Genomic DNA, 12,288 nt, shown 5'->3' on the forward strand with positions numbered 1-12,288 from the left:
CACATCTACTGAGCAACCCATTAAATAATGCGTCACCGATATACAACGTGGAAAAGTTCAGCACCACCGGTTGAAATATTCACTCACTGTTTAATATAAAAGCAGGCAAGATAGCCCCTGTTACTGTAATGTTCTGGGTAAATGGAAAGCCTCTTAAGATGGAAGTTGATACAGAGGCACCAGTTACTGTGATAAGTGAGCATACACCTTGTTACTTGAGAGAAGTTAAACCGAATTTGAAGAGTACTGAGGCCAAGTTAACAATTTATACTGGGGAAGTGATAACAATTGTGGGCACTGCAATGGTACCTGTAAGTTACGGACAACATTCTGCCCAACTCCCAGTGATCATTGTGACAGGAAAAGAACAAAGCCTTCTCAGCCACAATTAGCATAAGGAATCAAATTAAATTGGACTGAAATTTTCTCCGTACGGGAAAGAGGACTGCTCGAACTGATGCAGGTTCAATCACACGTCATGGGAGCCACCCCTTCACTTATTTTTGCCAAAGTGGCTAAAACTATGATGGAGGAAATTGCCCTTGGAGTGGTGACTTTGACCCCGTTTTTCCCACTCGCCGTGCCGCGCTGCAGGAAATGAGATAATTACACCCACAGTGTTGCTTCGTTATTGCTTTAAAAAAAGCCTTGAATTTGGGCAGATTGAAAATACCTGACTGAATTTCACAGTCAATCCCACATTTTTTCAGCCTTTGCAAAAATGGGATCTGTCTTTTAACTCAGCTGTAATTCTGATCAGCGATTGCCTACAACACTCACTCCCAATTCCACCCCTTTCACAGACTCTCTCCCCACCCCCTTACACTCTCTCCCCACCCCCTTACTCACACTCTCTCTCCCAACCCCCCTCCCAACACTCTCTTTCCACCCGCCCGTTTCACACATTCTCTCTCCCCACTTCGTCAACGCAGAATCTCACTTGTCCCATTTGCTGCGTTGCCGTCAACGCAGAATCGCCGAGCAGAAACTGATAGCCAAGTTCCGCACCCATGAGGACGGCCTCAACCGGGATCTTGGGTTCATGTCACACTATCGGTAACCCCCACTATTTGGCCTGGGCTTACAAAATCCTTCAAACTGTCCTGGCTTGAGATAATTCACACCTCTTTAACCTGTGATTATCCCTCTCTCCACTCACATTGTCTGTACCTGTAAGGACTTGATTACCTGTAAAGACGCGCTTTCCAACCATTATCTTGCAATTGCGTCTCTGTCTATATATGCCCTGTTTGTGAACCCAACTCTCCACTCACCTGATGAAGGAGCAGCGCTCCGAAAGCTCGTGATACCAAATAAACCTGTTGGACTTTAAACTAGTGTTGTGAGACTTCTTACTGTGCTCATTTGGGATCCGCTGCCTTGCCTGGCACGGCACCCACTGCCTTGCCTGGCACCCACTGCCTCACCTGGTCTCTGCTGCCTTGCCTGCACCCGCTGCTTCGCCTAGCACCTACTGCCTTACCTGGCACCTGCTGACTTACCTGGAGCTCACTTGTCCCATTTGCACTTGTGTTCTTCGAATCTTACCTTCCCTCCTTGCTGCTTTCCCTCACAGGCTGGTTTTTCCCTACAATCGGCAGCAGATGCAGGGAGGAATCAGCCTGTAATTGGATGAGCAGCTTATCATGTCTTTCAAAGATCAGTCAGTTGCTTAAATGCCCAATATTTTGGCAGACCGCATACGAGTTTGCTTGAATGTGTCGGAGCAGCACTCTGATGGGTTCTGGAAATATCCTGCATTTTGGGCCACTGTTGCTGTTTGGGGGTTCAGTATCACAACACAGTGTTTCTTTATAAATCCATCCCCACACCCAGTGTCTCAACACTATCCATTTCAATTTGACTTTAATAAAGACAGATGTAGACTTTAGTAGCTCAGCCATGCCCTCTTGTTGGTCCCACTCCTCCATTTCCTAATGCTTAAACATTTATAACTGAAATACGCCTGGGTGCCTGGAAATATCATCTGTAGAAAGCAAACTGCAATGCTATTGAATCTCATTCATCCACATTTCAGGGCGATGAAACAAATGCTGTAGAATTCTCCCTCAGGAGAACAGCAGATATATTGGAGCTCATGACAGAGAGGATTCACTCTTCCACCTATCCAATGTTATTATCAGTTCTAAAACCTTTGTGAGTGGATTCATTCGACCATTCCCAGCTTTCTGATGTTCATTTTGTACCATTATTATTATCCTATTAGAGATTAAATTATACATTTCTGTCCCCGTCCAATTTTTGTAACCTTTCTCCTTTAAAGCACAGTCTCACGTTGGTGAGTGAGCATTAGACTAGTATTGTGAGACTTCTTACTTTGCTTCAGTACTGAATCTTCACATGCAAGTTTAAGAGTCTCAGCAAAGAATGGTACATCATAGCCACATTATAGCCAACATATCCCAGTAAAAGCATGGACAGTGAACAACAACATAAGCATTGGCTACTCTTGCTCTCTGCTTAGCCCAGGTGCCTTTTGGCCAATTGTAATGTTCCAAATTCCAAACAATTTGGAAACTGCTTCGCCAACTGGGGCATGGGAATTAAACCTGGAACCTCACAGGCTGACTGTAGTGACTCAGTGCCAAGCCAGGCAGTGTGATTATTGGACTATTAGGGGGAACAATTGATTTTTTTCAAATAGCAAATCAGCGTGAAGTAAATTCAATAAATATTATATGCAAACTGGCAAAATAGAAGGTTGAATTGAATCACTGCTTTGTGTAAAAAGTCTTGTATGTACTTGGGCAATACTTATGGAAGAAGTATTCTAATAGTACACCACTCCTGTTATTCATATTGTCCTGGTTTCCAGAGCTAAGAAAGTTCCAGATATGCGCTCCATACGTATTTAAGAAAATGGCTCTGATATTCTCCAGTGTCCAACGTTCAAAGTATTTTTCCCACTTGTCATATGGAATTGGGTAGAAAGCATTTGGAGGCAGATAGGAAATGCCGTTGCACTTTAGACCAACGAATTCATCAAGGTCATCCGTTTTACACCATTGCCTCAATACACGGCTCATTAACGCAGGACCTTGGTGACCCCAGATTTCACCTTGATAATTATTGACATAGTCTATCATGCAGTCCTTTGTGAAACCGTGGTACTGGCTAAATCCCAGAGCTGCACCATTGGCTAAGTTTTTCTGTTGGGCGCAGATGAAGTTTGCGAAAGTCAACGGCTTCAAGGATATGATGTCCGTGTCCAGGTATATGCCACCGTATTTCCACAAGAGGGCGAGCCTGCAGGCATCTGAGAGCACGTGAATCCAGTATTGTTCAAAATACGGGTCTACCTGCATTACAGAGTTAAAGGTGATCATTACGATATGTTCCTCTCTTCCATTGCCCAGCACGACCCAGCATTTAACACTCGCATTCTTTAAAACCATCGCAGAGACGTCTGAATAAGTTTTCTTTCAAATGACAATTTACAAAATCATATCACTGTTAAATCACTAGCTAATCTCTCCCGTGGTTGTTTCTAAACTCATATTGAAATACAATTGCTCACCTGCACTCGAGGTCCCTCTACTGTTAGATTGGAAGTATAAGCTTGCTCAGGCCATCTCTCACTTAAGGAAGACAGGGAGATGACTGACTTGCCTCAAGCTTTCTGCCAATCTCACTCCCTCACCAGTCAATACAAGATATGTGAAGGCAGCCCGGGTGAACTGACTCTGCATGTTTCCCTTTCATTCTACAGAAAGGGCTGAATCCCTCCTCCGAGCTCTCCCATAATCAGTGCAGAGCATCCCATTTGAGATCATGGTCTCCTGTGTTCTTGCCTCAGGAACAAGATCACACTCAAGAAGCGAGACAAATCCAATCCAGACAATTACTGCTGCCTTGACGTACTCTCAAACATCAGCAAAATAATGAAAACAATGTTGAGAGTACTTTCAAATGGCTCTTACCAATAACCTGCTCCAGACAAATCTTGCTTCCAACGTCTCTTTGCTATGTACTCCTGGCTTGTTGTACTCCACACTCCCCTGACCCCTTATGATTGATGCATAGTCATGGGTACATTGCTTGTGCACAACCTATTAATTCATTATGTTGCACATTTTCAATCGCACTGTGGGTGCACACTCATACAGCATAGAAGGAACATTGCTCCAGACTTTGTTACAGCCAATTGGCCCAAATATGGATGAAAGAGCTGAATCCTGGATATTAAGGTGAGAATGATTTCACTTGCCATCAAGGCAGCTTTTGAATGTGTCACTGAGGAACCCTAGCAAGGCTGATTCAATGGAAATCAGAGGAAAAACTCTTCACTGGTTGGAGTCATACCTAGCAAAAAGGAGGATGGTTGTGATTGTTAGAGGCCAATTATCTCAGCCCCAGAACATTGCTGCAGGAGTTTCCCAGGGCAGTGCACAAAGCCCAGACATTTTCAGCTGCTTCATCAATGTCCATCCCTCCATCATAAGGTCAGAATTGGAGATATTCTCTGATGATTGTATAATGTTCAGTACTCAGATACTGAAGCAGTCTGTGTCAGCATTCCAGTTTATTGGAGTTCTTTGAAGGAGTGACATGAGCTGTGGATACAGGGTGGATGTACTGTACTTAGATTTCCAGAAAGGATTTGATAAGGTACCACATCAAAGATTATTGCGGGAAATAAAAGCCCATGATGTAGGAGGTGACATATTGGCATGGATAGAAGATTGGCTAACAGGTAATGGAGAATTTGCACAAATAGATCTTTATCTTGGCAGGATGTAATGAGTGGTGTGCCACAGGGATCAGTGCTGTGGTCTTAACATTTTACAATTTATATAAACGAAGGGACCAAAAGTAAGGCTATGAAGTTTGTTGATGACACAAAGATAGGTAGGAAAGTAAACTGTGAAGGGTAATAGGGAGGCTAAGGAGGGACATAGATAGGTCATGTGAGTAGGCAAAGATCTGGAAAATTGAGGATATTAGGGAAAATGTGAAATGGTCTACCTGGGAAGGAAGAATAAAAAAAGCTTATTATCTAAATGGTGAAAGATTGCAGAACCCTGAGATTCAGAGGGATCTGGGTGTCCTAGGGTATGAATCACAAAAGGCAAATATGCAGGTACAGCAAATAATTAAGAAAGCTAATAGATGTTATTATTTATTGTGAGGGGAATTGATTATAAAATAGGAGTTTATGCTTCAGTTCTACAGGGTATTGGCAAGACCACGTCTGGAGCATTGCGTACAGTATTGGCCTCCTTATTTAATAAAGATGTAAATGCATTAGAAGCAGTGTAGAGAAGGTTTCCTGGACAAATACCAGGAATGGGTATGTTGTCTTATGAGGAAAGGTTGGACAGGCTAGGCTTGTATAATCTGGAGTATAGAAGAGTAAGAGGTGACTTGATCAAAACCCTTAAGATTCTAGGGGCTATTGGCAGGGTGGATGTGGAGAGGACATTTCCTCTTGTTAGCGAATTTAGAACTAGGGGTCACTGTTTAAAAGTAAAGGGTCACTCATTCAAGACAGGAATTAGGAGAATTTCTTCTCAGAAGGTTGTGAAAGACAGTGGAAGCAGATTTTGAATATTTTTAAGGCAGTGCTAGATAGATTCTTGATTAACAAGGGGGTGAAAAGTTATCAGGAGTAGGCAGGAATGTGGGGTTGAGGTTACAATCAGATAATCTGTGATCTTACTGAATGGTGGAGCAGGCTCGAGGGACCAAGTTGCCTATTCCTGTTCTTAATTCATACGTTCTATGTATACAATTATCAAGTCCCTTCAGAATTTTGTAGGTTTCATGAGATCCCCTCTCATTCTTCTAAACCCAATTTACTCAGCCTCTCATCATAGGACGAGCCCCTCATCCCAGGGACCAGTTGAGTGAACTTTCATTGTATCACCTTTCCTTTCTTAAATGTGGAGACAAAAATTTACATGGTATTTCAGATGCTGTCTCACCAAAACTTGCACAACTGTATTCATGTATTCCAATACCCTTGCATTAAAGGCCAACATGCCATTTGACTTCTTAATTGCTTGCTGCGTCTGCATGCTAACTTTCTGGTTTCCTCATACAAGCACACACATATCTCTTTGAACATCAACACTTACAAGTTTCTTACCTTTCCAAAAGTACTCTGCTTTTTTATTCTTCCAACCAAAGTGAATAACTTCCCTATATTATACTTCATCTGCTATCTTATTGCCCACTCACTTAGCCTCTCTATATCTCTTTGTGCCTTCTCTGTGTCCTCCCCATACAGTTTCGTGATTGATGAAGCAACTGAAGATGGTTGGTGCTAGGACATTGACCTAATGAACCCCTGCAGTGATGTCCTGACGTTGAGATAGTTGACTTTCAAAAACCAAAACCATCTTTTTTGCCCTAATGTGATGATACTGTGCCTTTAAGAAATATATTTTAATCATGTTTCTCTCCAGGTTTGTCAAGTATGTCCGAGCATTTTATTGGTGCTGTGATGTCTGTAACCGGTGTCCTCCAATTGTTACTGAAGCAATATAATAGACATCACACTGATTTTAATCTGGACTAATGCAGTGTTCTGTGGTTTAATGGTCCTTTGGGGATTGCTGAGTGGAGCTTGATTTGGGATGATAGACAGGTCAGGTGATATGCCTGAGGACAGTTCTTTTCCACAGAAAAGTCCAGTTTTTAGTTTTGGTTCAGTTGCTGCTAGAAGTTGGAAGAAGGCAGTATCTCTCTCTCTCTCCCCGGAGGCGTGCTGAAAGTTCCAGAACTGGGAAGCCTCAGAGAGTAAATCCAACATTCAAAGGACCAATTCACAGCAGGTGTAAAAAAGCTGCAAATCCAGCATCACATGTGCACGCTTGCTTGAGCACTAAATAAGGCTGGAGAAGGGTGTATGCCTGTGGGATGGTGTTTGACTTGGAACAACACAGATAGCTAACTGTTAAGGTTTATACAGTGTTGTGTTTAATTCTTGTAAATGGTAAAAGTTATCCTAAATCTTTTTGTTACATTTTAATTGTATTCTTAAATAAACTTTGTTTGATAAAAGCTTCTTAGTGGGTCAATTGAATCATACCTGGAGTGAAACACCTTATGCTCACCAATGCCAAAATCAAATGTAAAACTTAGGGTTTAGGCTAACTTCATAAAACACCTTGGAATTTCTGGCATGGGTCTTAACACTCGGTATGACCCAACAAGTGGAGGTCTTTTCACCTGATTCCCATTGATTTCAATTTTACTGGGGCTTCCTGATGCCTTGCTGTCAAGGGCAGTCATTCTCTCTCCTCACCTCTGGAATTCAGCTATTTTGTCCATGTTTAGATGAAGGTTGTAATGAAATATGGAGTCCTGGTGGAACTCAAACTGAGCATGGGTGAGGAGGTTATTGCTAATGAAATGTCGCTTGATAACACTGATGCTTCCATGTCATTTGCTGATGATTGAGGTTGGACTAATGGGGCAGTAATTGACCTGTTTAGATTTGTCCTGATTTTTGTGGACAGAACATACCTCAACAAATTTTCACATTGTTAGGCAAATGCCAGTGTTATAACTGTGTTGGATTGGCTTGGCTAGGGATGTGGCCAGTTCTGGATAACTAAGTTTTTAGTACTATAGCCAGGATGCTGTTAGGGCCCATAATCTTTGTTCTGTCCTCCATTTTCAGCCATTTCTTGACATCACATGGAGTCAATCAAATTGTCCGAACACTGGCATCTGTGATGGTGGGAATCTCAGAAGGGGACTTATACCTAATGGAATACAATGGTTCAAGACGGAGGCTCACTACCATCTTCTCAAAGGTGAATAGGTAAGGACAATAAATGCCTTGTTGTCCAAGGCATTCATATTCTATGAACGATTCAGACGTGTTTTCTGTTCTTGAGAGCTTGTGAATCATTCTAGTGAAAAGGAACTAATATTATTATCCAATGTTAACAGCTCTGTTAACAACCTAACTGATATTCCAATGTTGAGAATTCTGTTCATCCGCACCCTATTGCTTCTGGTGTACATTGTTGACATAGCAATTCATTCTTTGGAAAATTGACAATTCCTTTTTAAGACTGCATTACTCTCTTTGCCTTACTCTAATATCTAGTTAATCTCCCTTTAGAATTTTAGCATTACATTGCATTCACTGTACAATCATAGTGCTGCTGAGGTGCAATACTCATTAATATTGGCTTGCTGCAAAATAATATAAACATTTGTAAAATGTGTACAGGAGGGTTCGTTGGAACAATATGTGGACAGCCCAACTAGAGAGGGGGCTATACTGGACCTGGTGCTGGGGAATGAGCCCGGTCAGGTCTTCAAAGTTTTGGTCGGGGAACATGTGGCAAATAGTGACCACAATTCTGTTAGCTTTAGGATAGTGATGGAAAAGGATGAGTGGTGTCCCAAGGGTAAGGTGTTGGATTGGGGGAAGGCTAACTTTATTGGGATCAGGCAGAAATTGGCAGCTCTTGATTGGGAGAGGCTGTTTGAGGGTAAATCCACATCTGGTATGTGGCAGTCTTTTAAGGAACGGTTGTTAGGGCTACAGGACAAGCATGTGCCTGTAAAAAAGAAGGATAGGAAGGGTAGGATTAGAGAACCGTGGATAACCAGGGAAATTGAGGGACTGGTCAAAAGGAAAAGAGAGGCGTATGTTAGGTCCAAGCAGCTAAAAACAGAGGGAGCTCTGGAGGAGTATAATGAAAGTAGGAAAATACTCAAACGGGGAATTAGAAGAGCAAAAAGGGGTCACGAAATGTTCTTGGCGGACAGGATTAAGGAGAATCCCAAGGCATTTTATTCATACGTTAGGAACAAAAGGGTTGTAAGGGAAAAAATCGGACCTCTCAGGGACAAAAGTGGGGACTTATGCTTGGAGCCCAAAGAGGTAGGGGAGATCCTAAATGAATACTTTGCGTCGGTATTCACTAAGGAGAGGGATGTGTTGACTGGGAGTGTCTCGGAGGGGAGTGTTGAACCGTTGGAGAAAATCTCCATTACAAAGGAGGAAGTGTTAGGTTTGTTAGAGAATATAAAGACTGACAAATCCCCAGGGCCTGATGGAATCTATCCAAGGCTGCTCAGGGAGACGAGAGGTGAAATCGTTGGGCCTCTGACGCAAATCTTTGTCTCGTCACTGGACACAGGTGAGGTCCCAGAGGATTGGAGGATAGCTAATGTGGTCCCGTTATTTAAGAAGGGTAGGAAGGATAACCCGGGTAATTATAGGCCGGTGAGCTTGACGTCCGTGGTGGGGAAGTTGTTGGAGAAGATTCTTAAAGATAGGATGTATGCGCATTTAGAAAGGAATAAACTCATTAACGATAGTCAACATGGTTTTGTGAGAGGGAGGTCATGCCTCACGAACCTGGTGGTGTTTTTTGAAGAAGTGACCAAAATGGTTGACGAAGGAAGGGCCGTGGATGTTGTCTATATGGACTTTAGTAAAGCGTTTGACAAAGTCCCTCATGGTAGGCTAGTGAAAAAGGTTGGATCCCATGGGATAAAGGGGGAGGTGGCTAGATGGGTGGAGAACTGGCTTGGTCATAGAAGACAGAGGGTGGTAGTGGAAGGGTCTTTTTCCGGCTGGAGGCCTGTGACTAGTGGTGTACCGCAGGGCTCTGTATTGGGACCTCTGCTGTTTGTGATTTATATAAATGATCTGGAAGAAGGAGTAACTGGGGTGATCAGTAAGTTTGCGGACGACACAAAACTGGCAGGACTTGCAGATAGTGAGGAACATTGTCAGAGGCTACAGAAGGATATAGATAGGCTGGAAATTTGGGCAAGGAAATGGCAGATGGAGTTCAATCCTGATAAATGCGAAGTGATGCATTTTGGTGGGAATAATGTAGGGAGGAGCTACACGATAAATGGAAGAACCATAAAGGGTGTAGAGACGCAGAGGGACCTGGGTGTGCAAGTCCACAGATCTTTGAAGGTGACGTCACAGGTGGAGAAGGTGGTGAAGAAGGCATATGGCATGCTTGCCTTTATAGGACGGGGCATAGAGTATAAAAGTTGGGGTCTGATGTTGCAGATGTATAGAACGTTGGTTCGGCCGCATTTGGAATACTGCGTCCAGTTCTGGTCGCCACACTACCAGAAGGACGTGGAGGCTTTGGAGAGAGTACAGAGGAGGTTTACCAGGATGTTGCCTGGTATGGAGGGGCTTGGTTATGAGGAGAGATTGGGGAAACTGGGGTTGTTCTCCTTGGAAAGACGGAGGATGAGGGGAGACTTAATAGAGGTGTATAAAATTATGAAAGGCATAGATAGGGTGAACGGTGGGAAGCTTTTCCCCGGGTCGGTGGTGACGTTCACGAGGGGTCATAGGTTCAAGGTGAAGGGGGGGAGGTTTAACACAGATATCAGAAGGACATATTTCACACAGAGGGTCGTGGGGGCCTGGAATGTGTTGCCGGGCAAGGTGGTGGAGGCGGACACACTGGGAACGTTTAAGACTTATCTAGACAGCTATATGAACGGAGTGGGAATGGAGGGATACAAAAGAGTGGTCTAGTTTGGACCAGGGAGCGGCGCGGGCTAATTGTTCCTGGTTTCTCGTTTCAAGGCTTCATTCTACGATCATCTTGCTGGTGCCAGTACAGAGTGAGACTGCGGATAGTTGGGAACCTGTCTCGGGGGCAGGGAATTCATATGGTGTTCGTGGAAGTGGAAATGACTAGGGTTGGGAAGCATTTTCCGATCGGGGCCATTGTGATCTCCTGGACTCGTTTCGATCGCCTCAGGGGGTCGGAGAGGAATTTCCCAGATTTTATTTTTTTCCCCATATTGGCCCTGGGGTTTTTCACTCTGGGTTTTCGCCTCTCCCTGGAGATCACATGGTCTGGAATGGGGGGGTGGGGGTAAGTTAATAGGTTGTAATGAACAAAGCATCATAGCTGTGAGGGACAGCTCGGTGGATAGGATATTGGTATGTAGATAGGCTGGAAAATTGGGCGGGGATCCTGGATTCAGGATTCAATCCTGGACCGGGGAGCGGCGCAGGCTTGGAGGGCCGAAGGGCCTGTTCCTGTGCTGTATTGTTCTTTGTTCTTTGTTCTTTGTTCCTCCAGGTTATGTACAGGGCTTTGAGAGGGAGCAGGGCAGTGGGGTTAGTTTTGGTTTGATTTAACAATGAACTGGCACACAGAGACAGGATAGGCCAAGTGGGCTTCCATTCTGTAATCTTCTATGGTTCTATGGCTCTATGTCTACGTAGTTCCTCAGAGCTGCCTCCAATTTCACCAAACTTGCAGCAGAAACCTTGTTTAAGCTTTGATTTCCAGCTCTTCTTACACAAGTGCCATAAAACGGCACACATTTGTAACATATACAACATATAAAATGATATCCAATTTGCCATGGATAACACTAATAACATAAATGCATTTAAGAATACATTAGGTAAGTACATGAAGAAATGAATAGAGGGTGAGATGAACTCAATAGCATGTTAAGAGGGTCATGTGGATCATAAAACAGCAGCATAGACCAAATGGGCTGAATGGCTAGTTCCTATGCTGTACAGTTCCTATGCTGTCCAAAGATGTGCAGGTTAGGTTGATTGGCCATACTAAATTGCCCCTTAGTGTTCTAAGAGCTGTAGGTTAGGGGGATTAGTGAGGTAAATTAATGGGCTTATGGGGAAAGGGCCAGGGTAATATGCTCTGTCAGAGGGTCAGTGCAGACTCAATGGGCCAAAAGGCCTCTTTCTGCACTGTAGGGATTCTTTGATTCTATCATTCTAAATTCTAGTGCTGTTCAATGTAGTTCTGTGCGTAATGCCATGGAATATTATATTTCATATAACATATGTTATAACTGCAGCCTTCACATATCCATCTCACCATGAACAATCCCATAGGGATCCATTTGTATTATGAGTATTTTTAGGCATATTCACTAAAAAACAGAATTCTAATTGGGGATTCATTTGTTGTGAAATACCAAAGATACTGAAGGAGTTTGAAGTCAACTGATGGAGATTGAAAAATAACAAATGCCTTGGATCAATTGGAGGTTATAAAGGAGATCTAAAGGAGGTTATCTAAAGGAGGTTATAAAGCACATTATCAGGCTATGCCCTAAAAAAATCGCTTATGATCCTGGAGAAATCATTGATTGCTGGCGAGGTTTCATTGCTCTGGTGCAAGCAAACCGCATATCGATACTGAAGAGTACAACAGACCAAGCTGGCTTAACTGGAGCTGCCATCCATTGGGGTCCAATAACTAGTCAGGTTACCCAAGGTTTATTGAATTCATTAATGTTCCAGACTAGAGGACAGCTTTGATGGGGCAT

The 12,288-nt window shown here is 43.3% G+C and overlaps 1 protein-coding gene across 1 annotated transcript in view; it reads right to left on the minus strand.

Annotated features, from left to right (window-relative positions):
• Positions 1 to 2,732: 2,732 nt before the first annotated feature.
• The window catches only part of LOC144491836 (lactosylceramide 4-alpha-galactosyltransferase-like), a 37,937-nt gene continuing 28,381 nt past the window's right edge, over positions 2,733 to 12,288 (minus strand). Inside the window, exon 4 of the mRNA XM_078210130.1 lies at positions 2,733 to 3,320. Within this exon, the coding sequence (XP_078066256.1) occupies positions 2,733 to 3,320 (588 nt within the window). The remainder of the gene's footprint in view (positions 3,321 to 12,288) is intronic.

Source organism: Mustelus asterias, chromosome 3, assembly GCF_964213995.1.
Source record: "Mustelus asterias chromosome 3, sMusAst1.hap1.1, whole genome shotgun sequence".
In the NCBI taxonomy this organism is placed as follows: Eukaryota; Metazoa; Chordata; class Chondrichthyes; order Carcharhiniformes; family Triakidae; genus Mustelus; species Mustelus asterias.